This window comes from Hipposideros armiger, unplaced genomic scaffold, assembly GCF_001890085.2.
Source record: "Hipposideros armiger isolate ML-2016 unplaced genomic scaffold, ASM189008v1 scaffold_90, whole genome shotgun sequence".
NCBI lineage: Eukaryota > Metazoa > Chordata > Mammalia > Chiroptera > Hipposideridae > Hipposideros > Hipposideros armiger.
The window spans coordinates 3,349,341-3,377,172 of record NW_017731440.1 but is presented as its reverse complement, the minus strand read 5'-3'; the positions used below and the strand labels follow the sequence as shown (position 1 = coordinate 3,377,172).

The window sequence follows — 27,832 nt, the reverse complement described above, 5'->3', positions numbered from 1 at the left end:
AAAAAAAAAAAAAAAAAAAAAAAAAAAAAAAGAAAATACAACACACAAAATTAATGCAATCACTAATGCTAGGACTGTAATCAACTATAAGAAAATTATATGGCTTTAAATTTTTTCCTTTGGTCAGAGTAAATGTGCTGCAAATCAGAGTATAAATATCTTAAGAGCAAGAAAAAATGTTATAATAACAAATTTCCAAAAGACTTAGAAAAGTCCAATGACTTAAAATAATACGTAACAAAGATGTATATAATACATAATCAAGTTCAAGGTGCCTTATTTTAAGATCTGACACTTATGCTCTGAAAGGAGAAATGGCAAATATCTAATTTCCAAATATTGCCTAGGTCATCAGGTGTCTGAAGAACAGAGTGGTGGAGCTTCTCATCGAGCTGTAGATCTTTCTGTTCCATATGTTCTATATTCAATGTGGAAGGAGAAGGTGTTTGTGACCTGGATCCCAGAGCTGAATGAACTGGAGAAGCACTTTCAGAACCTGTAAATGTAATTTCATAAAGTTACCACCAAGAGGTAAGATATGATGCTTAAAGTCCCAATAAAACAGAAATTAAAAACATCAAAAGATAAAAAAAGGTTGTAAATTGGCCAAAGAGGTAAAATCATAGTATTACATAAGACTTTGTATCTAGGGGTCTCACCTCACGTCTACCATGGGACTAGTATAGAATCAGAACTGGACACACCAGTTAATAGGAGTCATTGGTGAGAGCAAGAATCTCTACTTCCATTCCTGGTCGAGCTATAGAAACTCTGGTACCCACCGCTATTCTATTTCATTTACTTCAGACTTGGGGCAAGTCAAGAGAAGTACGTGCTCATTGCGGCTCTACATGCTACTATTATTGCTAGCCTGAACTACAGTGGTCCTAGCTGTTAGACAGCCTCTCCCCACAATTCCTTCCTCCCAAACCATTCTCCATAAGGCAGCAAAAAGATCTAAAAATCTAATCTAATCATGTCATTCCCTCATTTAAAACTATGGCTCTTTTGGGCCGGCTGAGTGGGGCGTTGGTTAAGAGCTGGCTTGGGACGCCAGAGGGCCCAGTTCGGATACCACATATGAGGGCCAGTGACACTGCCCTCTACAGCTAAGATGCTGAACAACAGCTCAACCTGGAGCTGGGCTGCCAGGAGTCGCCGGTGACGGCAGGTGGGTTGCTATGGGCTACCGTGTGTAGCCAGCAGCCAGCGTGAGCAGCCAGCAGCCGCCATGAGCGGCTGTCCAGAAGCCGGCAACTGATCTGCCTCGCCTGGGAAGAGCGCAATGATGGTGCCAACTTGGGCCAGTGAAGCCACGTCCTCTACAACTAGACTGAAGAACAAAAAGACAGCAACTTGTCTGTTTCCCTTCCCCCAATTCCCCAGCGCTGTTCCCATCCCCCAATTCCCCAATAAAAATCTTTAAAAACAAACAAACAAACAAACAAACAAAAACTGTGGCTCTTTAGTGGCCTCAGCATAAGCCCAAACTTCTTAGTGTGGTTTTCCAGTCTTTCTGCAACTTTACTGTTCCACCATCTTTTAAATTTTAGCCATACAAAGTAAACTACTGATATTTATCAGAATGTATCATACCTCTGGCCTTTTCCACATGTTTTTCTTTTGCATGCATTCCTAATCCTGTTTGTCTGGTTAACTTCTATTTATTTTTTAAGTTTCAGCTTAGATCTTACTGCTTCCTGAGACGCCTAATCCTCACCTGTCCAGCATGAATAAAGAGTCTCTGCTGTTAAGTCCTTGTATCTCCCCATTAGACCACTTATCACACTGACTTGAAACTGCCTGTTTTAGTTTTAAATATCCTTCAGTAGCGCATACGCTCTGTAAGAACAGGGATTATTTCTATGTTATACACTCTGGTATTGCCAGTGACTAGTACAGTGTCTGGTACAAGGCAGGGATTCTTGGTATTTTAAATTATTTACAGCATAAATTAATATTGTATTGAACAATTGGTGGTGGTTATAGTGGAGTGCTTCTAGTAGTACCAAGCAAGCAGTTAAAATATTAGGTCTTTTCATTTTATTTTTAAGCTTCTTTCCAGCAGAGAAATATCAATATTCTGGCCTCAATAATCATAAAACTCTGCCCTTGTTACCTCTTTCTATACAGTAAAGCAAAATCTGAGTAAGCTCAATACATATTTGTATTATTTTAATCCCACAAATGTGTCATCCCATATTATTTATATAATTTTTAAACATAACACAATAAATACCTTAAAAAGTTAATATGGAGCTATAAATGCCTTACTGAATGATAATCGTATGATTCCATCTGGGCTCAATTATGATACATAGTAAGTGGTAAGTTTCCTGCCTTTCATTTGAGATTTGGTGTAAATTCATATGGCACAAAATCATGTTAAAGAACAGGAAACTTAAGGATTCTATACCTTAATACAAACACAAACTGCTGAGGGCATAATGAAAACAATCTCCTTAATATTGATCAAAAACTTTATATGACAAAAAAAAATCATCAGTCTTTTAGTCAAATGCTTTGCAATATAACTCTATTTCTCTTTTCTCCATGTATTATCTTCATCCATAAAAATTTGATTTCTTTTTAAGAACTGAGACTAACTTTTTATTAAAATTAGCTATTAGAGAATCATTACTGCCTTTAATTTGATTAATAACAATATATAATGTCTGACTTATAGGCATTTTCCTCTTAAAGAATTTTTAAAAAGTAAGTATTGCTATAGACATAGTCATGCCCTTAAAAGCAGGCTATTTAATTTTTGTTCTTATCTCCAATATGAGATTTCTTCTATAGTTTTGAAAAAAATTATAGAAAATAGAAGATTTCAGGACTACTAAATCCTTTGACAGTATACCGTTATTCTTAAAGTTAATAGTGTGATTAACACATGCAAACTTCACCTTCAGAAAATACTGTGTTGAATAGCTTGTATATTGAATATATGGAGTTGTACCCTTTGCTGAATTTTGTCTTTTAAACAGAAATCAATTCAAGAACTGCTTTGGTTTCTTAGACAAACACCCCTGTACTACTACTAATAGCACTGATTAAGATTAGAATTCCTAATAAAACTTCCTAGTAGAGTTCCAGAAATAGTCACTATATATAGTAAATATAGGTTACATAAATATTAACAATTCTTAGAGGTTGTATTATTAAAAAATCATAGTGAGGCAAAAGGCCTAAAACAAGTTCTCATATCAAGTTTTATTTTCAGAACTTTTGTGTGAAACTCTGATGTATAAACAGAAATAAGAAAGAAAAAGTGTGGTCACACATCTTTTACATATTATAATTTTTAAAAAACACAATAGTCTGATGAATAGCTTAAAGAAAACTAGAAAATGGCTTATATGGAAAAACTTCTAGTTCACTGAGAACATAATATTTAGAAACTCTTCCTTCAAAAAAATTGCTAGTCTCCAGATTAACACAGAGACACATATGGTAGGATACTTTTGACTCATGGGCTGGGACGGTTGTGTTATACAGTGGATCACTAGTTTAAGTGAGAAAACTTGTCAGGCATTTTATTATTTCTATTTCAAAATTACACTCTTTTCAAGGTTCAGTAATTTCTCTACACTGTCTAAAAATTTAGAGTTTTGATAGTATTAAATTTTGTGTCACAGTAGAACATAAAACCCTACATTTTTTAATTCTCTTATTTTAAGTATAAAGTTATATGAATTTGGCAGTTGTACAGTCCTGTAATCAACAACACAATCAAAATATATACTAGTTCATCACCATTTAAATGCTTTCTTACGCAGATTTCCAGGTGACCCTCTCTTTTGACCCCCAGCTCCAAGTAACAGATCTAGAATTTCCTATATGGTATGTACTCTTTTGTATTTGACTTCTCGCATTTAGCATGAAAAAAGGTATGTACTCTTTTTGAGAGTCAGCTATGGTTTTGAATATATTAACATTTAATTCTTTTCTTTTTACTGAGTGCCAATCCAATGAATATTCAATGAATGAATACATCACAATTTGATCATCTGTTCACTGATTGATGGACATTAGGGTTGTTTTCAATTTTTAGCTATTGTGAATAATGCTGCCATGTACTTTTGCATAAAACTGTCTGAGGTAAATACCTAGGAGTGGTCATATTGTAAATGTATGTTTAATTTTTTAAAATACTGCCATATTTTTTGAGTGGCTCTTCCATTTTGCATTCCCATTAGTGATGTAGGATGATTCCAGGTGCTCCAACCCTCTTCAACACTTGGTATTGTCAGTGTCTTTAACATGAGCTGTTTTATTATGTGTGTAGTGGTAGCTCGTGGCTTTTAATTACATTTCCTGATTACTAGTAATGTTGAGTATCTTTTCAACTACATTTATTTTTAAGGATAACTACAGTAAAAATTATTATAAAACAGGAATTTTCTCAGGTCTTTTTTCTTTGAGTAACTCAAATTCTGTAATAATAGGCCTGTCAGTCTAACCCATTGACTCCTACCCCCCACTCAGCAATTGGGCAGGCTGAAGTTCTTACTTATCCAGACAGAAAAGATGTGGAAGAGGTAGGCTGTGAAAACAAAGGATGAGTATTTCACCGTTTGATTTGGCTGAGGAAATGTACCTAATTCAGACATGCAGAAATCCCTGCTCCAGTTGTACAAGTTCCAGCCAACCAGAGGACGCAAAAAACACCCTATTGATATTTAAAATGGAAAGAATAATCACCCACCAAAGGCCATTAAACTGCAGTGGAAACCGGAGTGAATCTGGCTCATACAGTGGAACCCCTGGAATAAGGGCCTTTAGCTGCTTGGGCTCCCTGTGGTCACCGCACTGATCTTGCAATAATGTGACCCTGCATTTCATGATTTCATTTATTGGGCCCCCACTTACTATCATTGGGTTTGATCACATGTAAAAAGTTGCTGAAAAGGATAATTTACTTTATAAACCCAGAATATCAGTATACTGAAAAATAGCAGACAGTGTGCTTTACATGTTCTATAATAAATACTTTGCCAAAAAAATCTATAAAAATCTGGGCTGACTCTGAAAGACAATGAAAAAAGGTATAATACAGTAGTTTTTTACTTTAAATGCATTTAAGGAATATATTCCCAAGGTTCAGGTCAAGATGGGGATGTAGGTAAGGGCTGTGCTCGCCTCTGCCTATGACCACATCACAATTACAACTAAGTCATGGAAAAATCAACCTGAAGACTAGCTGAGCAGAACTCCTACACCTAAGGACATAAAGCAGAGGCCACATCAAGACAAAAAAAAAAAAAAGAAAAGAAAAAAAGAGGAATACATTCTCTTGAGTAACTTTACCAGTAACCGTTGCAACTTCAGCGGAGAAAGCTTGTTGATTAAGGCTGTTTGTATCAGAATCGATGTGAAGCGTGGTTAGACTAGCTACTTCTTGTTCTTCAGCACTCTGATGATGGCCAGAACCTGAATCCACATCAGTAGAGGATACAATCCCAGTATCAGCTCCAAAGCCAAAATCTATAGGAAGAAGAAATGCTAGTATATAGAAGTCCCAATCAAAAAACAAAAATATTTACAAAAGAGACACAGCTGCTTCATCAAAATGATTAAACATTAACAGTCCCCCTAAATCTATTCTATTTACATACCACTCAGGCAAGAGTAAATAATGTTAACACTTTGAAGTTTGTAATTAGAAACAAATTTTTAAAGGTTCTCATAGCTTATTAACAACAATAATAATAATAAAAGACAGCCAAACATATATCATCACTATTCTTATCCATGTTTTCTGATAACTGGTAATACACTTACTGCTTCTCAAGTATTTTATGAATTCTAATACAGTTAAATATAATAAACATGGCACATATATGGATGGCAAAAATAATTTTTCTTTAAATCATATTCCTAGTCTGAGATCAGAGTAGTATATAATCCATAAGATAAACTATAATTCTCCAATGTCTCTCCCAGCCCTTCACACACTTGTTTCCCAAGGTTTTGACTTTTCTTTTTTAAAATTTTGGTACCCTTCACTGACTGCCAAGTGTAATACAGAATTACAGCAGAAAAGCTAAATGGTAGCGATATATTGGGTTGTCGGAAAAGTCATGATGTATTTTTTCTATGTTTTTCGTTGCAAAAATGCATCATGACTTTTCCGACAACCCAATAGTACCAAGTAATATCACTGATGTCATTTTAACATGAAGCAATTATTCAAGAAACATTGTGGGACTGTAGCATTGAACATAACTGTACTGAACATATTGAAGCAATGAATTTAACTAGACAGTGGTTCCCAAATATAAGCTCATGAAATATTGCCAACTCATAATCATGACTATCTGTTCTTTATTATAGTATCAAGCCCAACCTTATTCTTTTTCTTTTCTAGATTTTGGTTTTAAAATATCATTCATTTTATAAAAGGACAATGTTTATTGTTTTTTAAATGTCTTCAATTTGGCAAAATAAAATGGTCCAAACTTAGGTGATTCCCTAAAACTTCCTTTGGAATTTCACTGAAAAATGAAATCAAAATATGCAGAAACCCCTTGTCTAAGTTAACATTTGAGAGAAAGGTGATGGTCATGTAATCCATAAGTCAGTCTCGAACAAAAAACAATCAACAAAAAAACATATTGTTCAAATAGAAAAAGATACTGACTGTCAAATTTTCGGCCATCATATTGGAAAGCACTGAAAGAATCTGAATGACTGTCAGAGCTGATTAGATCACTGCTCCCTGCACTGGCAGGAGACGTCCACTCTGAGGGTACACCTGGGTCATCAACAGGGCGCATTTGGTTCTGCTTGTTTAGAATATCAGGGAGGTCTTTGGGAATTTCGAGGCTGCCTGGACTACTTCCTCTTCTTGTCATAGTCTAAAATTTCAAGAAACATTTACCATTAAAAGTTTTTTAATTCTCACTGAACATCTGAAAACTTAATTTCCAAGACAATTATCACAATAAATGTTGAGATTTAGGACTTGAAGTAGGAGGGGAAAAAACATGCTAACCAAATAATCTATGTAACTGTATGGAGCTGGAGCCTGAGGTACGGTTGGTCTTTCTGAAGCAAAGACCCAAATATCAGATGGTACGAGGCCTGAGACTCTTAAGCCTCAAAAGGGACCCATGAAGTAAATATAAGACAGAAGAAAGAGCAAAGTACTCAAATGGAAAAAGCAGCAGCAATCAGAAGAGATATGGGAAGAATGATGGCAAAGATGTCATTCTATAATGATTATATATGATTCTATAATTTTTTCCCACTCAAGAAAAATAATTGATCTAAGTAAAGGGGGGGAAATGTAATGGATCTACAGACTTTCACTCAAGACAAGTGGAAACCCAAATGGAATATGACCATTCGAAAAAGCAATTTCACATATATTTATCTTCCCTTAACAATTAAGCATTATTAGGGATAAAACTGCTTCTTTATCATTTTGCCATAATTCTAATACTCAAGGTAAAGATAACTTTAATCTATGCCAAAGTTATCTTGAATGATTAATTAATCAATATTTATGTTATCAAAATTATAGGAGCTCAGCCAGAAGACCTCCGTTGCTATCTTTTGTGCTGAGGGCTGGCAGCAGACATCAGGGTAACCTATGAGCAAGATGGACACAAAGGGAGGAGGGAAGGCAGTAGTTTACATCCAAGTTAGCGGAGCAAACAGCTATTTCAAATTTTCACTCTGGTCAAAACCATTAGCTTGCTTATTTTATGTCTTCGAATAAAAAAATTTATAAAAATATAATTTAAAAATCTTAATTTTAAAAAAAGGGTTACATTTGGAGGGAAGAATGTCTTGAATAAAAAGGTCCACATACATACATATAGATGTACATATACATGTATATTTTTTAGTTTCTCTACCTTCCTCTCTAAAACCAAATAAATAAAATAAAATAGCACTTACTGAGGCATTACCACTTCGAAGACGTTCTGCTATAAACTCATCCATCAGATCAGGAACATTAGCATTGCTGCTGCCAATATCACTACTAAGAGGAGGCAGTTTTGGGCTCAGGTCCTCTTTATTGACTAAAAATAAATAAATAACTATATATAGTGAGGAAAGATTTAATTGCATTTTCTAAATTTGAAACAAACAAAAACAGCCCCAAACAAATTACCTATGCCATATCAATTATTTGCCAAACATGCATTTATGAATAATTTCTCTCCTTTTAGATTTAATTTTAAGAATTAGTAAATTGATATTTACTTTGTTTTAACTAAGCAGATGTTAGTCAATCTTCAGTATAACCTTAAACAGCAAGAAAGCTTACAGATAAGCACTAGTTGGAGTTAGGTTAATATTGCCTATAAAGAAGCTGGTATATTTATCTTTCTTCCTGCTTCTATGCTTCTTAATAATTTATAATTCCATTTTTCCTGAAAGAATATTTGGAAGAAATATATCCCTTGAATCTATACAAATCTCAGTGGTACATAAAGGTGTTTATATTATTTATAAATAAAATTCTATGATTTTGACATGTTTCTATTCACTACAAAATCTACTTTTATTGCTTTAATAAAAAAGATATCTAAGGTTTCTCTGTAAAAAAATAGCTTTCTTGATTCTTTTAGTGACTACATTATGATTTACATTACCAAGAAAGTGTTAAAACTTGGGAAATTAATTTATGGAAAAAAAGATAATCACTTATTTCACTATTATGTTGTTAAAAAGTTGATTTCTGTGCAATTAAAAGAGAATCAGCACTGTTTATATTCCTAATGAACTACAATGCATTTCAGGTTAAGAAAATACACTGGTCAAGAACTCATTGTGAAATACCATTATCTTTATATTACCAGCCAGGCTTTGCTAAGCTGTCAAATACTGCCCTCAAGTGGCATTAATGGCTCAATGCAAGATGCATTCATTATACAGCGTTCTGTTAATCATGCTAACAAAACCAGGTTAAACAAATAAAATCAAAACCTACCTTACTGCTGAAAGTTAATTTTCTATATCTGTAAAGTTATTTTAAATTGGAATCAAGATAAAACAGTTACCATAATCTTGCTTTCTGTAATCTGTCCATAGAGGTTCCATATTTAAATCACGAGTGGCTATCATGAAACCTTTATGCACATCTAAAATCTCAGAAAAAAGAAAGTAATGATACGTGTTTCAAGGCTATGACTTGCATTCTATACAGATGAATGCAAAACTAAAAGGTCAACAGCTTGTTTGGAAATTGCTTAAATGAAAAGTAACTAAATCCACTTTGAGATTTAAGAAATAATTTCCTCTTCAATGATAGTTAACTAAAAATGTTGGTGTTGGTGGTATGACCTTGATTTCTATTATGTCATATAACGTCCAAGTAATATTCTACCAAGAAAAAAGATAAAAAACCAAATAAATCAGCAGTAAAAATAAACTCAATTATATAGCTGGTGCCCTTTTAAACTACAGGGGGGCAGGGGCGAAAGTATTCCAATTCCTCAGTAAACTTAATTTCAAGGCTCATGTGGTACACACTCAGAAAAAGAACTGATTTAGATAGCCTTTGAAAGGTCATTAAAATTTTCCTATTATCTTCCTCTTTCCCATCTTGTTCAGCAGCAAAGAGGTTTAACTAAATGCCTTATGAGGGAAATTAGTAATTTAAATAAACATTTTATGCTGGGAAAAATACAGCTGGGAGAAGGCGCATGCATAACCAAACAGAGAGAAAGCAGTGACCATCCCAAAGCTTTTTGATTGCTTATAGCTCGCTTCAGTTGCATTAAGCCAAACTGGTGCTGTCTTTCTCCTTTTGCGCTCTGCACACTGTTAGTGCTCACCTGCAGCTTTCCTTCCAAAATAGCCCATTACATGACTGTACAGATCCCTCAGTGGAGCCTCTGGTGGCATTCTGTTCTGCCTCTGTGGGGAAACATTTGCCTTCGGCTTTGAAAGAGCATGTACAACAGTTTTATAAACGCCACCCAGGGAGCCCTGCGGTAGTCCTGCCTCGTGACTTGATGACCTAAGAGTACTACGACTACCTAACTGATTACTTGCGATTCCTTCCTTTGGTAATATGGTGGGAATCTCTGTAGATTCCTTAATTGTTTTATTACTTACTGATGTTGTACCAAGTGTATCTAGAGGCCTGTACACGCCAGGTTTCACTAGCTCCGGAACACTATTTGAGCTGGTATGGGGGTTGCTGGTGCTGCTACTGCTGCTGCTACTACTACTAAAGCCACTGAGCTTCCGCAGTCTTGTCTTCCATGGAGCCTCTTTGTTTTCCAGAGGGTTATAAAACTGAACTGACTCAGTAGATGGTCTAAAAGTAACATGAACACTATTTCGTTTTTTAGTTGCAATTTTCATGATTTTGGCTCTATGAGTTACTGTTTCAGACAAACTCCTTTTGGTTGGAGAAAGCTTGCTAGTGTTGGTAACGTGAGGCATTCTACGGTTAACGGGCGCTTTCAGTGCGGTTTTCTTGGCATGTAGAACATGTGGGACAGGTTTTTTTTCATTAATATGCACACCCTTAACCTTTTCAACCAGTGTCATGTCTATACAGGCATCTAATTCTGTGGCTGCTTGTCTATACAGATATTTCCTCTTTTCTTTATCACAAGGGCTACCTGAACTAGGTTCCGATGACTGTTTATCACTGTTTAGTTGTTTAGACTTTTCAGAAGTTTTTGTTCTCGTAAAACTATCTAATTGGTTAGGTGCAGTATTACTCAAGAAGACAGCTGAGTTTGGTTCTTTTTGACACTGTATGTTTTCAGGAGTCCCAACAAAAGAGGAGATATTTTCTGATGTACTTTCCTGGTCTATGTACTCTAATTTATCTAAGGATGACCCTTCATCCCTATTTACTGCAATAATCACTTCCTGAGAAGCTGCGTCTTTACCCAACTCATTTTTACTGTGATTTTCCTGGTTTTCCTTAAAATATTCTTTCAGGGAGGAAAGAAGATCGTCATCTCCTTCAAGGTCAATGTACTGGATTTGTTCAAAAGCTGAATCTGCAAGTTCTACTGGATCTATTAAGTGACAAAGATGGTCATATATGCTATCACCAACTTCCAGAGAAGACTCTCTGCTATGAGTATCAGTGATGTGGCTTTCAGTGGATCTAGTTATTGAAGAAGCCTCTGTGGAACTCTGCAAACTTGGCGCATGACGGGATGAACTGTCAATGACAGGAACTGCACCTTTGGCTCGTTCAACAGTGAATGGTTCCAAGATGTCAGAAGTGCTGCTACTTCGAGGCAGTGGCTGCTCCTCATTCGAAGCACCAAAAACTTCATTTCCAGTGTCTTCACTTTGTGAAAAATGTCTGACTCTAGTTGGGCGGGGAAGTATTTGAGCATCATCAATATCTGTAAAAAAGAAAAATTATGTAGAGTAGAACTATATGAATATGAAAAAGTCAGTATTAATTTCAACATACCCTAAGCATATGCTTAAAACAAAAAATTCTGAAAATTTTTTTTGTAAGCTCAATGAAAGAAAATCTATTAAAAAAACAAATCTGTTTTTAAATAATGATGGGCACAAGCCAATATAGCATGTAGTGTCAGAATACATTTTAAAATGTTAACATGCATAGAAAGAGATAGTAAGGTAATGAAACATTTGGAAGTGCAGTTAAAGATAGAGCTGTGCCAATATATAAACAATTCAAACTTGCTATTCAATTTTTCCTACTTATGTCTCAAGCAGAAAAAGCAGATCTTAACGAAGAAAGCTGATCTAAATATCTCACTGTAGAATCTTATAGGGTCTCATATTTCTGTTTCCTTCCTTCCCAGGCAAAAGGCATCCTCTTTTCTTCAAATCTTGCCTATTTGTCTGATCACATATTACAAAGGAAATCTCCACCCTCTTCCTAAAGTTCTCTTTGTCAGGAAACTATCTGTTCTATGAGGTGGTTTACTTTACTTTATTATAGTATTAACACCTATTCATCCCTATAAAATAAAACCAATTACAGTGTTAAAAAAATTAATTGTACTTTTTCATTTCTGACACAACACCATTTAATCTACTAGGAAGAAACCTTCTCTACCTATCACTGGCCCTTTCCATTAAACAATCATCAAACGTTAAAAACTGTACCCAAATCACAGAATTTAGAATAAAAGTAGACATTACAGATCATCTAATTTAGCTCTCTACTGAGGAAATTGAGGCCCAAAGAGGTAAAGCCACTCTCTCAAATTTATAATCATAAAGTCTGAGAAGCAGGCTTAGTGTTCCATGTCATTACATTGTTTTCACTGCCTGAAGTACTAAGTATATGGTAAATCCTCAAAAATATTTATGCAATAGAAAATTACAAAATGAAATACGTTTAACTGTACAGATATATACAAATCAGAAATTTCAGAAGCAAAATACAGTGTTATGTATCCATCATGGTCTTTATGTTACCTAGAAATAACTAAAAAAAATTTTTCAGAATCCAGCAAAATATAACGAAAAAAGGACAGAGTCCAAAAGTCAGATGTTGCTGCTCATTAGGCTTGTAAAGCGAAAGTTTTAAGTAATGGAACTATAAGTGAGCAATCAACATGAGAAGATTTAGATGCAGAGTAAGACAGTGTCTTGTCCAAGGTCACAAGGTAATTTACTGATGGTATTAGGTCCAGAACCTAAGTTTTCTTAATTTAGACTCTGAGACCAGTTTCCTCGTTTATAAAATGGGGATAGTAATTCATAATATTCTCAGGATTCATGCTATGGATGAAAGAAGGCTGGTCCTTTTGATATTTCCTTCATAATACCCTCTTTGTATGAGGTCCAAAAGGGGTCACTTTATATTAAATTCAGATCAAGAAAAATTTGTATTATGCCAAGATTTGACTATATTCCTGAATATACACATTTAAACTCCCAATATAGGTCAAATACACAATATCTTCTAAAGCTGAAACAATTAATTTCATTTATCATTAAGTTGAAGGGAATATAATTCTTTGAAAAATGATACTGGCTGTCTTCTTCACAGACTCCACTTAAAAATTCTTCTAAATGAGAAGCAAAACATTTCCTTAGAATTGTCACATTTATGCATTTATACACCTTATTTACTACTGCAGCAGATAACTAAATGCATATTTGTGCATCATGATGAGTGTTACTTTGGTTTGTCATTCATAATTGATCATAAGAACCTCTGCCTAGAGGACAGAGATTATATTCAACATACACTCCAAGTTTCTTTCCACAAAATAGTCTAATAGGATTCAGCAAAGTTTATGACAAATACTATATAGCATTTTAATAAAAATTCTCAAGAATTTTATATTTGAAATTTTATTTTATCAGCTTCAAAATCAAGGTCTTAACACCTTTAAAATCTAATGTTATTTATATAAAAAAATAGAACTTTTCCATGTACTTGGGGATGTATTCCATAGGTCTCATCCCAATCACAGCCTTTTCAATCCCTCCTCCGAAACAGCCATTATCCTATATTTTACTTCTTTTGTTTTTTTCGGATTCTTTTCACACAAGTGTAAAAACATTTCACGTCATAGTTTAGTCTTGTCTATTTCATGCACCATGACTTAAGTATCTTGTCACCTACAAGTTCTGTTTCTGTCCCTCTTTTACCCCTTATACGAGTACTATACTATTGAAGGTTTTGAGTCGTTTGTGCCTTAGTGTTTTCTGAAGTCTGGATGTTGTTGGACAATTGTTCTACAAATGTTATTTAAATCCAGTTAGTTGATGGTGTTGTTCAGTTCTTCTATATATTCAATATTTCCTGAATCTCTGTCTAGTGATTCTATTACTGAGAAAGGAATCTTAAAAAGTCTCCAATGATAATTGATGCCATATTTATTTCTACTTTAGTTTTGTAAGATTTGGCTTCATGGATTTGGTCTCTGTTATTAGGTATATACACTTTTAGATTTGCTATGTTTTCTTAGTGAATAGACCCTTTTATCCTTATGTAAGTTTCCTGTTTATCATTTGTAGTTTTCACTACACTAAAGTTTACTTGTCTGTTTAAAAAAATTGAATGTTATGAGACTAGCAAATATATGAAATTCAGAAAAAAGTGGAATATTAGTTTTAGTTTTCAGTTTACTTTACTGATATTTCATAATTTTTCCATTCTAAAGAAGCCAGCAGAACAGAAGTTCTGTTGTTAGGAATTTCTTCCCAAACCCAGTCCTCGCCTTGCATATTAGAAATTTTAACCATTATTTCATCCTGAGTGTTTTTTCCTAAACTTTTGTTACCACATATAAATGTCGAAAACTTTTATGCAAGTTTAAGAGGCAGGGACCTTAAAAAAAAACACAAAAAAACAGAAAACATTTTTCTATCAATAATGTACTGTTAGAGAATTTAAACATAAAGCTTTTTGAAAGTTTTAAACTTTAAATATAGTTCTTAAACAAGCATATGACAATACTAATTGCATAAAATCAAAAAGGAAAATAACTGCTGACAGGAAACCAATGTCAGCACTTGAATTATAGCACAATGTATGCACTCGAATTAAGCGCTCTAAGAAACCTTAAATTTAAAGAAATGTAACAAAACTTTGTTAAAAAGAAAAAAACTAAATTATAGCTAAATCATATATAGTCTTTTCTATATGCTAGGCATTATTCTAAGCATCTTCCATATATTAACTCACAACAACCCTGTGAAATAGGTGATATTATTCCCATTTTATAGATGAAGAAACTATCTATTTAAGTAACTTGCCAGAAGTTATACCACTAGAAAGTGGAGAGCTGGGATTTGAAGTAAGACAAAAATTAGTCCAAGTTCTTAATCACTTGAGTAATATATGTTATCTGTTTATAAAATAATTAATTTTTTTTAAAAATGGTAAAATTATATTAAGAAAGCAGTACAGAGATTTATCTCTATAAAGATAAAATCTTAGAAATGAAAACTTAGTCAAATACAAATATTTGTAAATTATACAGAAAAAAACTCACAAACTTTGTATTGGATTGCTGAAAATAATGGTGGCATCAGGTTTAAACAAAAATGGCCTTCACAACAATTTAATTATGTTGCTTATATTTACCTTGAGAAACAGCAGACTCTAAATTAAATTAGTTTAATCTAAAGTGTTACCAACCACCACTGAATGAGCAAAACAAAAAGGTTTTTTAAAAAAGTGAAAAAAACTTTTTGAACACTGAGAAAATGCTTCCTATAATAGCCTGCAAAAGTACTGGAAATATCAAGTTTTATCTCTAGATTTCCTTAATAATGTTTAGCACTAAAGTGTTGGAAATTATTTCTGGATTAAAAACAAGTTTTTTTCTGAATACTATTTCTTTGCAAAAACTTTTCTTTGCTATTTTGAAAGACAAAGTGTCATATTAGCATCTAATGTATAAAAAAGTAATTCTTTCCACTAGAATTTGGGATTCCTATTAACATCACAATATCCCCATTGCTTAAAATAGCTCTTATATTGTAACATAGTAGGGGCTCAATAAACAGTGGTAGAAGGAAAGCATGTCTTTTGTATTAAAAATTAGCAGTTGCTAACTAGTAAAATATCAAGCTAGTTCTTCAAGGGGAAAAGCCTCTTAAGTTATAATACTAACATATTACTAGAAAACTTTAATCATTTTTAAAACGAGGTACAGAATCAAATGCCAAAATCCCTTTTATCAAGGTGAAATTCTATTCTGGGTCAATTACAAACATTAGCTATCAGTAATATTTTTACAGCTCCTGAATTCATAAAATCATTTATATTAGTATACGTAGAAACTGATGCCATTATGAAGCTCAAGTTTTTTCTAGAACTACCTAAAGGACATTCCAATGTGCTTTATGTAATTAAAAAAATGTTTTTGCCTGCTTGGGCAACAAAGGCAATGTACTTTCAAGGTAAGCAAGAACTACAGTGTCTATGTTTCCAATTTTATTACTAACAGAAGTTAGTAAGAACTCTACATCTTTTTAAGATTAAATGTTCAATTTTTAGGTAATTCAAAGCAGTAATTATATCATTGAAATCATATGAAATGACTGAAAAGCACTAAAACAAGCTCAATTAATTTTAATTTTAGACCACTAAAATTTAAACCGCTAAACTACTTCTATTCTTTTAATATTGTTTTTCTGATTCTTAAATTCTGGAAATGGACAAATGACCAATTTATCTTTTACTTCCTTATCATAAAAGATATATTGGTCATTTGACTATTTCCAGACAAATTTCTAGCTTCCATTTTTTCTTGGGATGTACTTTTTAAAAAATTAACACAAATTATTTTTTAAAAATCTAATTCAGAATTATGCTAGAACCAGCAAATTACAGGTAGAAAAGCTGTAAAAGATTACTATCACATATTGAAGATAAGAAGAAAGAAATCCTTGACTGTGTAAAGGTCCTACTTGTTTAATTAGAAATGTTAAATTCTCCTAGTCAGGTAGAAGAATTTAGAAACAGGGCGCGCTGTGAGAGATACCACCTTCTTTTCCCTGATATTCAGAAAATAGAAAGATCAAAATATTTTGCTCTACAGAGCTCAATTCAAATAATGAAGCATTGTTAATAATAGCAGTGTACATAATATGGTCTGTACAGACTAGAGTCTAACAGCAACAAATGTGGTAAACAAATTAGCACTTTTGAAAACTAACTAGAACCAAGTGGGTGTGTAAAACTTAATTTCAGGGTGAGAGCCCACAGTACTTGAATAGAAAATAAGAAAATAGTTGAAAAAGTTTAAACAAAGTCAAATGCCCACCTTGCTCATGTTCTTTTACATACCTTCTTACATGAAAGTGTTATTTTTGACAGCAAAAGCTGATTTGCTTAAGAACAATTACTGAGATTTCTGGCTTCTCTCGAATATGTTTATGAGAAAAATTAAAGACTGCTAGGCTGGGCTACCAAATGTGCAGATGTACAATCCAGTGTTAGAGAAAGGACACGGAGAGTGTGCTTGCACAGACACCAGTGTAACTTAGAGAGCTTTAAAAAATGTTAGATGCTTGTGCTACTCCCAGGCTATTTTATCAAAATCTCAGGCAGGAGCCTGGAAAAAAAATTTTCAACATCAGGTGAGTCTGATATTAAGAATTAATGTTACTGATACAATGCCAATGGCCTTGAATTAGAGCTTAAGAAAACTCTTCAAGGGTAATCAGCTATTCAACCAATTTAGTCTCTATACAGCTATACCATATAGCATCACACTCACAACAACGTAGGTAGAATGAACATCTAACTAAGAGTACTTGGAGAAAAGAAGAAAACACCACTGGACAAAAACAGGGTATTTTGAAAACTGGTAGTCCATTTTTAAAAATCTTAGTATGTTTGGAAAAAAAAGGGGTGGTGGTGGAATTAAAGGAGTATACTTTTACCCCCATAAGAACTCAACAGTATCAGGTAACTTTTTCTGGAAAATTCTACTTCTAACCAAAAGCAAGAGTAATTGTCTATGAGTAGTTTCATTGTTTTTGCTTTTGTGTGTGTGTGTGTGTGAAGTTATTACAGAAACCTCAAGTCCTAATCTTAAGTGATAAACTCAGGAAGTATTTTACTATGAGTTCAATTAAGCTTGTTCACATGAGGGAGAGATAAAACTGTGAAAAACAATTTATTTTACTTTATATAGTTCCTTTCCTTATTAATTCTCTCTGTACATTCAACTCTTCTAAAGTAAAATTTACTCAAACCTTGGAAGAAAACATAAACAAATAGTTTCACTGGTTAAGGATCTAAGACTGGTGAATTTCTTTTTTAAATTTAGCAAGTTTTAAAAATTAGTTCATACCGCTCCTTTTTCTTCCCCTTCTTTCTCTCTCTCTCTTCCTCCCACAGCCCCTAACCCCTCCCCCTCAATGCAACTAACACCTGAAGAAGCAGACTCTAGGCCTTCAATTTGTCTCCAAGAACCACAGGGGCAATGAAAAAATCCAGTAATTCAAAAATTCTACTGTGTAATCTTGTATAAGAATAATCCTGTCCAATTTTCATAAAGCTAATATTTAAAATCATGAGGTTTGATGCCTTCCAAATCGGTTCTCTCTGAAACTTTAATGTTTTATGATGTATACGAGGTGTGATCAAAACATGGTGAATGTTTAAATAAAAAAAATTTATTACCGTAAAAGGCACATTCCCATTAATCTCCCTCAAAATACTCCCCCCTTGCTTTGAACACACTTATCCCATGGTTCTTGCCACTTTCTGAAGCAGTTCTGGAAGTCCTCTTTTGTGAGTATCTTTAGTTGTGTGTTGTGGCTGCCTTGATGTCCTGAATAAATTCAAAACGTTTACCTTTCATGCTCATTTTGACTTTGGGGAAGAGCCAGAAGTCGCACAGTGCTAGATCCGGTGAATAAGGTGTATGAGGATATACTCTAATGTTTTTTATTTGACAGAAATTGCCATACCAGAAGCGATGTGTGACATGGAGTCTTTCCATTAGGATCACAAAATACGGTGAATGCTGCTGCCAAGTGCCATCCAATGGAAAGGTAGGATCTTCAATACAGGAAGCAGCGCGTCGACCCTTAGTAACAGTGTGTGACAAGTTTCAACTTGTTTGGTGCAGTCAGTCAGGCGTGAGCTACAGTTGCAAGAAGGTGTGTTTTAAAGTGTGCTGTAAATCATCCTCCATCATGACAATGCTCCGTGTCACACATTGCTTCTAGTATACGGCAATTTCTGTCAAATAAAAACATTATAGTGTGTCCTCATCCACCTAATTCACCGGATCTGGCACCATGAGGCTTCAGGCTCTTCCCCAAAGTGAAAACGAGCATGAAAGGTAAACGTTTTGATCGATTCAGGACATTGAGGCAGCCATGACAGCGCAACTAAAGACACTCACGAAAGAGGACTTCCAGAACTGCTTCGGAAAGTGGCAAGAACTATGGGATAAGTGTGTTCAAAGCGAGTAGTATTTTAAGGGGGATTAATGGGAATGTGTCTTACTGTAATACCTTTTTTTTTTTAAATTTAAACATTCATTGTATTGTTTGATCACACTTCGTATGTATACCTGGATAAGTTCTCCATCTTAAATAAGTTTGAGAAATACTGAATTAAACATATTAACAGGACTTCTGGGAGCCTTTAATAGACTGATGTACACTATGAATCTTTAACCCTTTATACACCTATTAACACCTCTTAGAAAATGTTCTTGATTTACACATCAGTTTCGAAAGTGCTAAATTCATTCATACTGAGAAAAGGAGAGTTTTTGCTGCTACTTTTTATGTTCCATGCCTGTTTTAACTTCTGAGAATAAATATTTTTACTCAAAATAACTAAGTCTATTTGTGCTTTCATACTTTATATATACACATGCACCAAAAAACTGGAGGCAATTATATTTTATCAATAAATAAACACTGGTTTGGAGGATTATGTATATTTTTTCATATACTTTTCCATAAAAACCCATATTTCCTAAAATTAGCATTATTTTGATAATCAGATATCAAGTTTGTTTTGATATAGTGACTGGTGTCTATTATCTAAATCTTTAAATCTATCATACAAGGCATTTTATCCCAAATGGGGGAAATAAAAATAACAAATAAAGCTACCATTTAGAAAATTCCTTTCATTCTTCAAAACATACCTTCCCCATCAGATCATAAAAAGGTCATCTTTCTGAATTATGTATTTACAGCAAAGCAAGAATTCTGAATTAGGAACTTATCCTGGTTAAGGAACTACTTTAGAACATTTTAAAGGTACAACTCACCTTTATTTTAGCTTTCTAATAATCTTTTATCACTTAACGTGCATATTTGCCAAAACAATATTTAAGTTGCAGATAATAAATTTTGTAAAGGTCTTGAGAGTCTGAGAAACATAAATCTTCCTGACGGTTTTAAGACAGTAGTAGGATATTTAATACAAGCAAACATTTTAGAACGAGTGGTCAAACCTCCTTTTACTTTTTCTAAACATGTCAAACACGGTTTGCATTAAATGCTTTAAGTATATATATTTTTTAAAAGCTTGAAGCTCAAAATATATCTAAGAGAAGTTTAAAACAAATTGGGAGTTTCTTTTAGCTATAGCTAATTTAGTTATAAGAATAGAAACACTGTTTTTTTTGCCAGTTTAGGTAACTACATTATAATCTGATGTAAGCAACCAAAATCAGCTCCATACACAGGGTGGTAGAGTGCTTCAATGGAGCACCAAAGAGACAAAACAGCCTAATTTGTTACTTGTAGCTAAGCAACAAAAAAATGTGTTTTCTTCCCAATATTAAAATTCATATTATTCCATTTATGTATTTTCTAATCTTACCAATTTTGTACTGATAATTTAAATTATTTATGTAGCCTAATTTTACTGGTGTAAAACATATTCATTTATCATCAAATACTTATTGAGTATCCAGGTTTAGATTTGAGGTCAAATCTTCTATTTAATTATTATCATCAATGAAACTGCAAAATCAACTATCAATTTCATCATAAAATTCAGTATTTCTAATTAATTGTATTTTGGGTTCAAAAATAATATTGAACACCTCTCAAAAGTATCATAAAGAATATGCTGAAGTAACTTTCCCAATCAAGATATCCTGAACTAGAAAACATAAACATATCACATCTGATACTAATAATTGAATATTTTGTTTTCTCATTTTAAGAAAAGCCAGTATGAAGTTTTTTCATTTATAGTATTTCCAAAGAATATCAGACATAAGAGTGTCGTGTGTCTACATATATTTAACTCTCAATTATGTACCCCACTTGATTTGGGAGAAATCTCTGATCTTAATGGAATTGAGGATTTTGGAAGGGACTTCACCTGAAATATCATTATTAATAAAAATGTACCTTTCCACATAGAAGCCTATAGTCCACTAGGAACTGAAAGGGAGATGGGTTGTTAAAAAAAAAAAAATCAGCAAACTCACCAAAAGTGGCAATGTCAGGGAAACACTCCTAAGAAGAGAGGAAAGTACCCAAGAATGTCCAAATAAATTTCTTTGAGCTAGCACATTTTGCATAGTAACTAGATTCAATACAGGTCTGCTTCTGTCTAAAGAACAAGACTCTCTATATAAATTGTATTTATACAAACTTTTTTTTAAAACGGAAAAAATTAACCTATGGTGACAGAAATTAAAAAGTGGTTGTGTGCAGGAAGGGTACAGATTGAAAGTGTCACGAGGGAATTTTGGAGGTAATGTAAACTATTTTGTTTGGGGTAATGGTTAACAGAGACGTGTACAGCTCTCAAAACTTACTGAACTGAACCTGGATCTATACATTTTATTTTGTAAATTAAATCTTCTAAAAAAAGAGACTATCCCAGTACTGGGGATCAAGAACCTGGGGCAGGACTGGAGAGCTGAGCAGGTTTTGAGGTTCATTAGAAACTGAGGTTTCACAGAATGGTTTATTTGGTTTAAAAATGACTGAGTTCTTAGAATTCTATATACTATTATAATCTAATATAAACACAAAGATTTATTCCAAAGCAACTCTTAGATTATGTACTTTTCTTGATTATTGACTCCGCCTGCTTAGTTCCATTACTATAGATGATGGAGAATGCATGATTTACCATATTGCTAGGCAAACCAATGGGAAATTAAGTCAAGGCTCTGACTGTTGTCTTCTAAGTCATCTTCTATGAGACGTCTATAATAATATAAATACATCCTACCACTTTTTTTTAACCATCTGAGAAAAAAAATAAATCAAACAACAGAAAAAAATAATGGCCATTTACAACCAAAAATATTGGACATTGGCACAGCACTAAACTTAGCACTTCCAGAATGAACTGCAAGGATAGCATTAGAGTTCAAATAACTCAAAATGTTGATTTCTCAACCACTTTCCCAATTTCCCACACCTCCCCCAAAGAAATTAACTTTGAAGAGCTTATTTGATTAAGCAAAATTTGAAAGCAGAAGAATTAAAAAGTGAAAAGGGTGGTGCAGAAATTAGCAGAGGTGGCACTACCTGAAAGCTCATCAGAAAGGGGAGTGAGAACAATATCAGGCAAGAAGGGTTTGGAAGTATGGATCAGAACAGGAGCACTTTTAGCACTGCGTATATAGGCCGATGGCAGAGCACATTCACCAATGGATCGGCTTCTCATGGCTTTAAAAAAAGGAAAAGAAAGAAGTGGGGAAGGAAAAAAGAAGAGTGACTATAATGAAAGGCTTGTGTCACAGAAAAAGCAGCAACAGAGAAAACTAAAAGATACAAAGGAAGGAAATTTTAAATTAAAACATTTCAGCACGGCAAATACTGGCAAGCTGTAAGAAAAGAAATCAGAGAACACATATGACATTTCGTATGTAAACTTTTTGGTGTAAAGCAGGAAAATGCTTTTTATTATTAGCAGTTACAATGGTATATAGCATTGAAAAACAGCAGACACTTTAATTAGCCCTATGTTCTCAAAACCAAGGGTTGAAGAGTTCATTGAGCAGAAACATTGAAAAGAACTCAATATTATTAGTTCAAAGAAATTCTTGGTACCACATTTGGGCATTTCTCTGAGCCATTCTGAGTCAATTCTGAGCCACTCTTCTTAGAGAAGCTAAATTCCAAGAACAAATCATTCCTACTTTCATATTCTTCCTTAATAAAGTTTCAATGTCACTCACAGGTCCATTTGAAGAAAATTTTATGTAATTCACAAGCTAAATAATTGAATCGTGTGGTATTTGTTCCTGGTAGAAGAATGCTTAATCAAATCAGTACCTCTTATTTATATGAAAGTTAATAGTATAATTTTTTAACTAAGTAGAAATATTTACAGAAAATAGAATTTGCGATCAGTATGAAGAATCAATTTACTGAGGAAAATAAACACACGTGTGCTTACTCATATGCATATTACAAAAAAACGTATAAGATTAAGTTTTTAAAAGCAAATACTTAAAAAATTGGACTACTTTTTAAAATTGCATTTGTAGTTGTATTTGGTCGTCTTAAAAGGAGAGTCACCAGTTCACAAAATTAAAGATAAATTTTAATACACTAGAAATAAATTAATAATCAAGTTTATACTTCCTGAAAATTTTTTAACTTAAAGTTTAATTTAGAAATTCTTGAATAAAGTTATGTGCACTGTTACTGTATGAATAAAGGACTTAAAAAAACAATACTGCATAATACAATGTGTAATAATGATGTTGGTTAAAAAAAAATCTGAATGTTAACAGCAATTCAAAATCTTGGGTTTTCCTGATTATAAGAAACATTTGGTTCCCTGATGCCTAAATTCCTTAGCCTGTCACACAAGGCCTCTGTGACTGGGCTGCAATAACCACTGAAACTTCATCTCCTCCAACCTGTTCTCCCAGTGCTGCTGCCACACAGAATTTTATGCTGTTCTCTGAAAATTTCATGCTCTTTCACAACAGTATGGATTTGTGAGTTCATAATATACTTGGTCTTTTCTTCCTGACACTCCGTACTCAAAATGGCATCTCATCTGTGAATCTTTTCTGACTTTCTCACATAATTATTAGCAATACAGCAATGAACAAATCAAACAAGAATTCCTGCTTTTACAAAGTTTACAATCTAATTTTAGTGGATTGTTATGTTTTCTATGTCAGCCTCCCAACTTTTGAAATGCAAAAACTATATCCTTTTATCTTTATATTCCTGGTGCCTGGCACATATGAGCTTGATAAATCCTTACTTGAATGAGTATCTGTATTTTGGCAGCCCAGCAGAATCACTTCAAAAACAGAATTCTCAATTGTAAACATATAGAGGAGAAAACCAGAAAAAGTATTAACCAAAAACTAAAAGTATATCACAGAGTTTATATCTAGAAAAGGATAATTATAGATTTTTTTTCAAAAAATTTTAACGTTGGCAAAATAAAGGATTATTTAGGAGCAGCTTTTAGGTAAATGTATGTGTAGCAAAACATGTAAGCCTGGAAAACATTAAGACAATGACAACAATCTGTCTTCAGTGTATGGCTTGCCATGTAATGTAGCAAAGATAACTGTATTTTAAAATTGAACCCAATACACAAAATGTTAGAACCTTGCCCTAATCGTGTTTTCCTGCCACCTCCTTCTCCTTGTGAAAGTGAACAATTTTATAATCCAATTTGAAATAAAAGTTGATTTCAAGATAATCACTCAGTAACACTTGTTAGAGAAAAGATACACATAGGCAAAACTTGAAGAGCTGCTTATTAATAATAACACATACCATCTACAGTTATAATCAGATATGACTTTTAGGGATATTTCTTTTAAAACTAAATTGAGTCAAATTTTTGATTCCACAAATGAATTACAAGCTTTTTCCTAGTTTTTCCCTTGTGTTAAATAATTCCTTCTTTCCCACCATCAACTTGCAGGAAGAGATTGGACATTTCCCCTGGAACTTCTTCCATAATTGCAGTGGTGTAAGTTAGTGTTATAATCCAGAATGAATTCTACAAAAACGACCCCTCCATTTGTTACCATGCTTTTACAATGAATTAGCTACTAGAATTTTTTGATATGTACTAATCTAAAGCTTAGGTCAGAGAATCTCTGTAAAGCCACTAACATTTCTATTGCTACATATACTCCTAAGCCACACCCATCAGTGATCTTAAATCTGCAATATGCTTTATGTAGATAAAAGAACCATATGAAAAATATAACATCCAAATTTTCAAACCTATAAATAAGCATGCCAATTTTTTAAGGCATCTTATCTTCACCCCTCTCAAAAAAACTGAATAAAAAAGAAAAATAGATGCACTCCACATAAATTCATTTTGGCCAATAAAACAGACACACCGTAAAAACTGTCACCTTCACTCCAGAATTCCCATGCAGAATAAAAGATTCATGGATAGCAAATGCGGTGGGATCACTAAAAACACACAAGCATACAAAATAAACAGGAGGAAGGCAACTCTGGCCTTTTCTCATTCCCAAAATGTTACATGTATTTCTCCATTTACAATTAGTAAAAATCACATCATGTGTACATGTGTGTCCACTGGCAGAAACAGCTTTGTAAGTCCTCAAATTTGGGCCCAATATTATAATAAACATAAACCAAGAGGAAAATCTGAAACAAAAACAGTAATGTATTTCTTCCAAATGTTGAATACCAGGTCCTAAAGCATAACTGCAAACCAATTACATTGCTTCTCACAAGTATATTCTAAAATAAGCCCTAAATTTACTGCATTTCCTTTAATATTTCTTGGCATAAGTAAAACCTTAGATATGCTTTCCAAAATAATTTTTTAATTATATTTTAAACTTAATATTAACAGAAAATTTCTTACTAAGGCCATTCTGGGTACGCTGAGGGTTAAAGGATTGTGCAATGTTCAATATTTTTTTAAATGAACATAAGCTGCCTTGAAGTGAAAAATAAATTCTCTTATTTCAGAATTTATTTTTAGAATTCCTATCTGAATTATTCTCAGAATTCCTATCTGAAAGTTCTAAAAAGCAACCAATAAAATAAGTCTTTGAATATAACAAAATTATTATTTCGCAAATTTCACCACAGACTATACTAGCGTCCTCATGAATTATAAGGACATCAGATACTTACATCAGTTTAGACTACTAGCATAAACAAAGCTGGTTTTTAAGTTAAATTAGTCTTAAAAAATTATATATTCTATCACTCTATCAGATAATTCAGTCATGGTAAAGAATATGATAGCTTTAACTAGAGAATTAGGTTTGTTTTTAAAGGAAATACTGCATTAAAGAGAAATGTAAATTAAAGTCAGAAATATTATAATTGTGATTTGTTTCTCCCAATGCAAGTCATGAAATTATGAAATGGAGAATGATACAAATTAAAAACTAAAATTTTTGCAGGTAAATCTGTGATTAGTTAAAATGTCTAACTTACTTTCTGTTTCTATTGAATATATATATTTAAATTAATACACTTTAATTTTTTTAAATGAGTTTTAGGTTTACAGAAAAATTGAGTGCCAAGTAGTACAAAGAGTTAGAATATGTCCCCTTGTTTCCCTAACCCAAATTTCCCCAAATATTAACATTTTGCATTATTGTGATATATTCCTACAATTGATGAGCCAATACTGATACAGTGTTAACAAAAAAATTTCCATAGTTTATATTAGGGATCACTCTCTATTGTATTGGGTCGTCGGTTAAAGACATGACGCATTTTTGCATTGAAAAAACAGAAAAATACGTCATGACTTTCCTGACAACCCAATACATTCTGAGTTTTTGACAAACGTGCAACGACATGTATACATGATCACAGTTTCATACAGAGTAGCTTCACTGCTCTGAAATCCCTCTATGCTCCACCTCGTCATCCCTCCTCCTTACCCTGCTCCCCACCCTCCATCCCTGGCAACCTTTTTATAGTCTCCTTAGCTTTCCCTTTTCCAGAATGTCATATAGTTGAAATTATATGTAGCCTTTTCAGATTGGCTTCTTTCATTTTCCAATACGCATTTGGGCAATTATGAGTAAAGCTGCTATAAATATTTGTGTATAGAATGGTTGGATCGTATGGTAACACTATGTTTAGTTTGTTTTTTTTTTAGTAATTACCAGTCTTCCAAAGTGACTGTACCATTTGGCATTCCTTCCAGCAATGGAAGTTACTATTATTCCACAAACCTATCTATATTTGGTGTTGCCAATATTTTGGATTTCAGCCATCCTAACTGGTGTGTAGTAGTATCCTTATTGTTTTAGGGGCAATTTAATTTTAAATCGTATAGATTAAACCTACAGATAGACCTGCATATATGTGAAAACTATAGAAACATACATAACTTTATTCTGTAACATTTTTAATAGCACAAAACCATAAATAAACTAAATATCCATCTTCAAAATACAGGTTAAATAATGGTACTTCATGTAATGAAATCTGATGCAAGAAGTTCAACATTTTCTGACATGCAATCATCTTTAAGATATATCCTTATACCTTGATTTCACCCCCTAGCACTCTCTTTCATACTCCACACTTCACCACTCTGGCCTCCTTAATTCTTCCTCAAACACCCAACCACACCCCTGCTCCAGGGCTTTTATACTTTTTCTTCTGCCTGGAAACTCTTCCTCTAAATATATATTTGCTCTCACTTTATTCACTTTAAATACATATTTGCTCTCATCTCTGGTCTTAAATCATATGATTAGATAGGCCTTCATTGACCTTCCTATCTAAAATAGTCCCATTTCCTCATCCTATACTTTCCTTCATAGCACTTACTACTTCCTAGCATGTCTACTGATGTGTCTGTTTATTGTATGTCTCCCAACACTAAAATTGTCAGCTTCAATGGAATTTATTTGTTTTGTTCCTACCTATAACCTCAATGCTCAGAATAATGCTTCCATAGTTGAGTACTTAAAAATATTTTTTTCATTTCGATGTCTAAAAAGCTATAGTCCACAACAGTGTATATATATTATGCTATATGCATAAAGTATCATCAGAAGCATGTCCAGAAACTGGTAACAGTGGTTATCTCTAATGAGGTGAACTGGAAAGGGTAGGGAGTAGTGATGAGGGAAAGACTTACTAGGATGTACATAACTTTATCATAGTTTACATTTTTAACTAAGTTCACTAAGAACCTAAAATATTAATTTAAAAAATTTAAGAAAATATATGTCCAAAGAATAACATAATTTAATCTGCTGCTGCTTTTAGTATTTTCTACCTTTATGTACCCTTCTCAAAAAAATGTTTAATGCTTTAACTTTTTATTTGATAGGTTTGTTCAATAAACAAGCTAGACAAGGTTGTTTTAACAGGTACCAAAGTCAGATATTAAGATGCATATTTTACTCATTACATGCTTTTGAAAAATTAGAAATATGTCAAAATGTTAACGATGATTATTAGATAGCTAATGGGTCTTTATGTT

General features: G+C 33.2%; 1 protein-coding gene across 19 annotated transcripts in view; it reads right to left on the bottom strand.

The window, feature by feature from the left end:
* Positions 1 to 27,832, bottom strand: part of RALGAPA1 (Ral GTPase activating protein catalytic subunit alpha 1) — a 233,500-nt gene that overhangs the window by 133,760 nt on the left and 71,908 nt on the right. For 10 of the 19 annotated variants that reach the window (XM_019644706.1, XM_019644697.1, XM_019644698.1 and 7 more), the window contains exons 17-22: positions 21,925 to 22,065; positions 9,798 to 11,342; positions 7,912 to 8,036; positions 6,647 to 6,863; positions 5,314 to 5,490; positions 344 to 496 (exon numbers count right to left, since the gene is read on the bottom strand). In XM_019644706.1, the coding sequence (XP_019500251.1) occupies positions 344 to 496; positions 5,314 to 5,490; positions 6,647 to 6,863; positions 7,912 to 8,036; positions 9,798 to 11,342; positions 21,925 to 22,065 (2,358 nt within the window). The remainder of the gene's footprint in view (positions 1 to 343; positions 497 to 5,313; positions 5,491 to 6,646; positions 6,864 to 7,911; positions 8,037 to 9,797; positions 11,343 to 21,924; positions 22,066 to 27,832) is intronic. The other 9 variants (XM_019644714.1, XM_019644711.1, XM_019644712.1 and 6 more) reach the window with 3 other exon arrangements.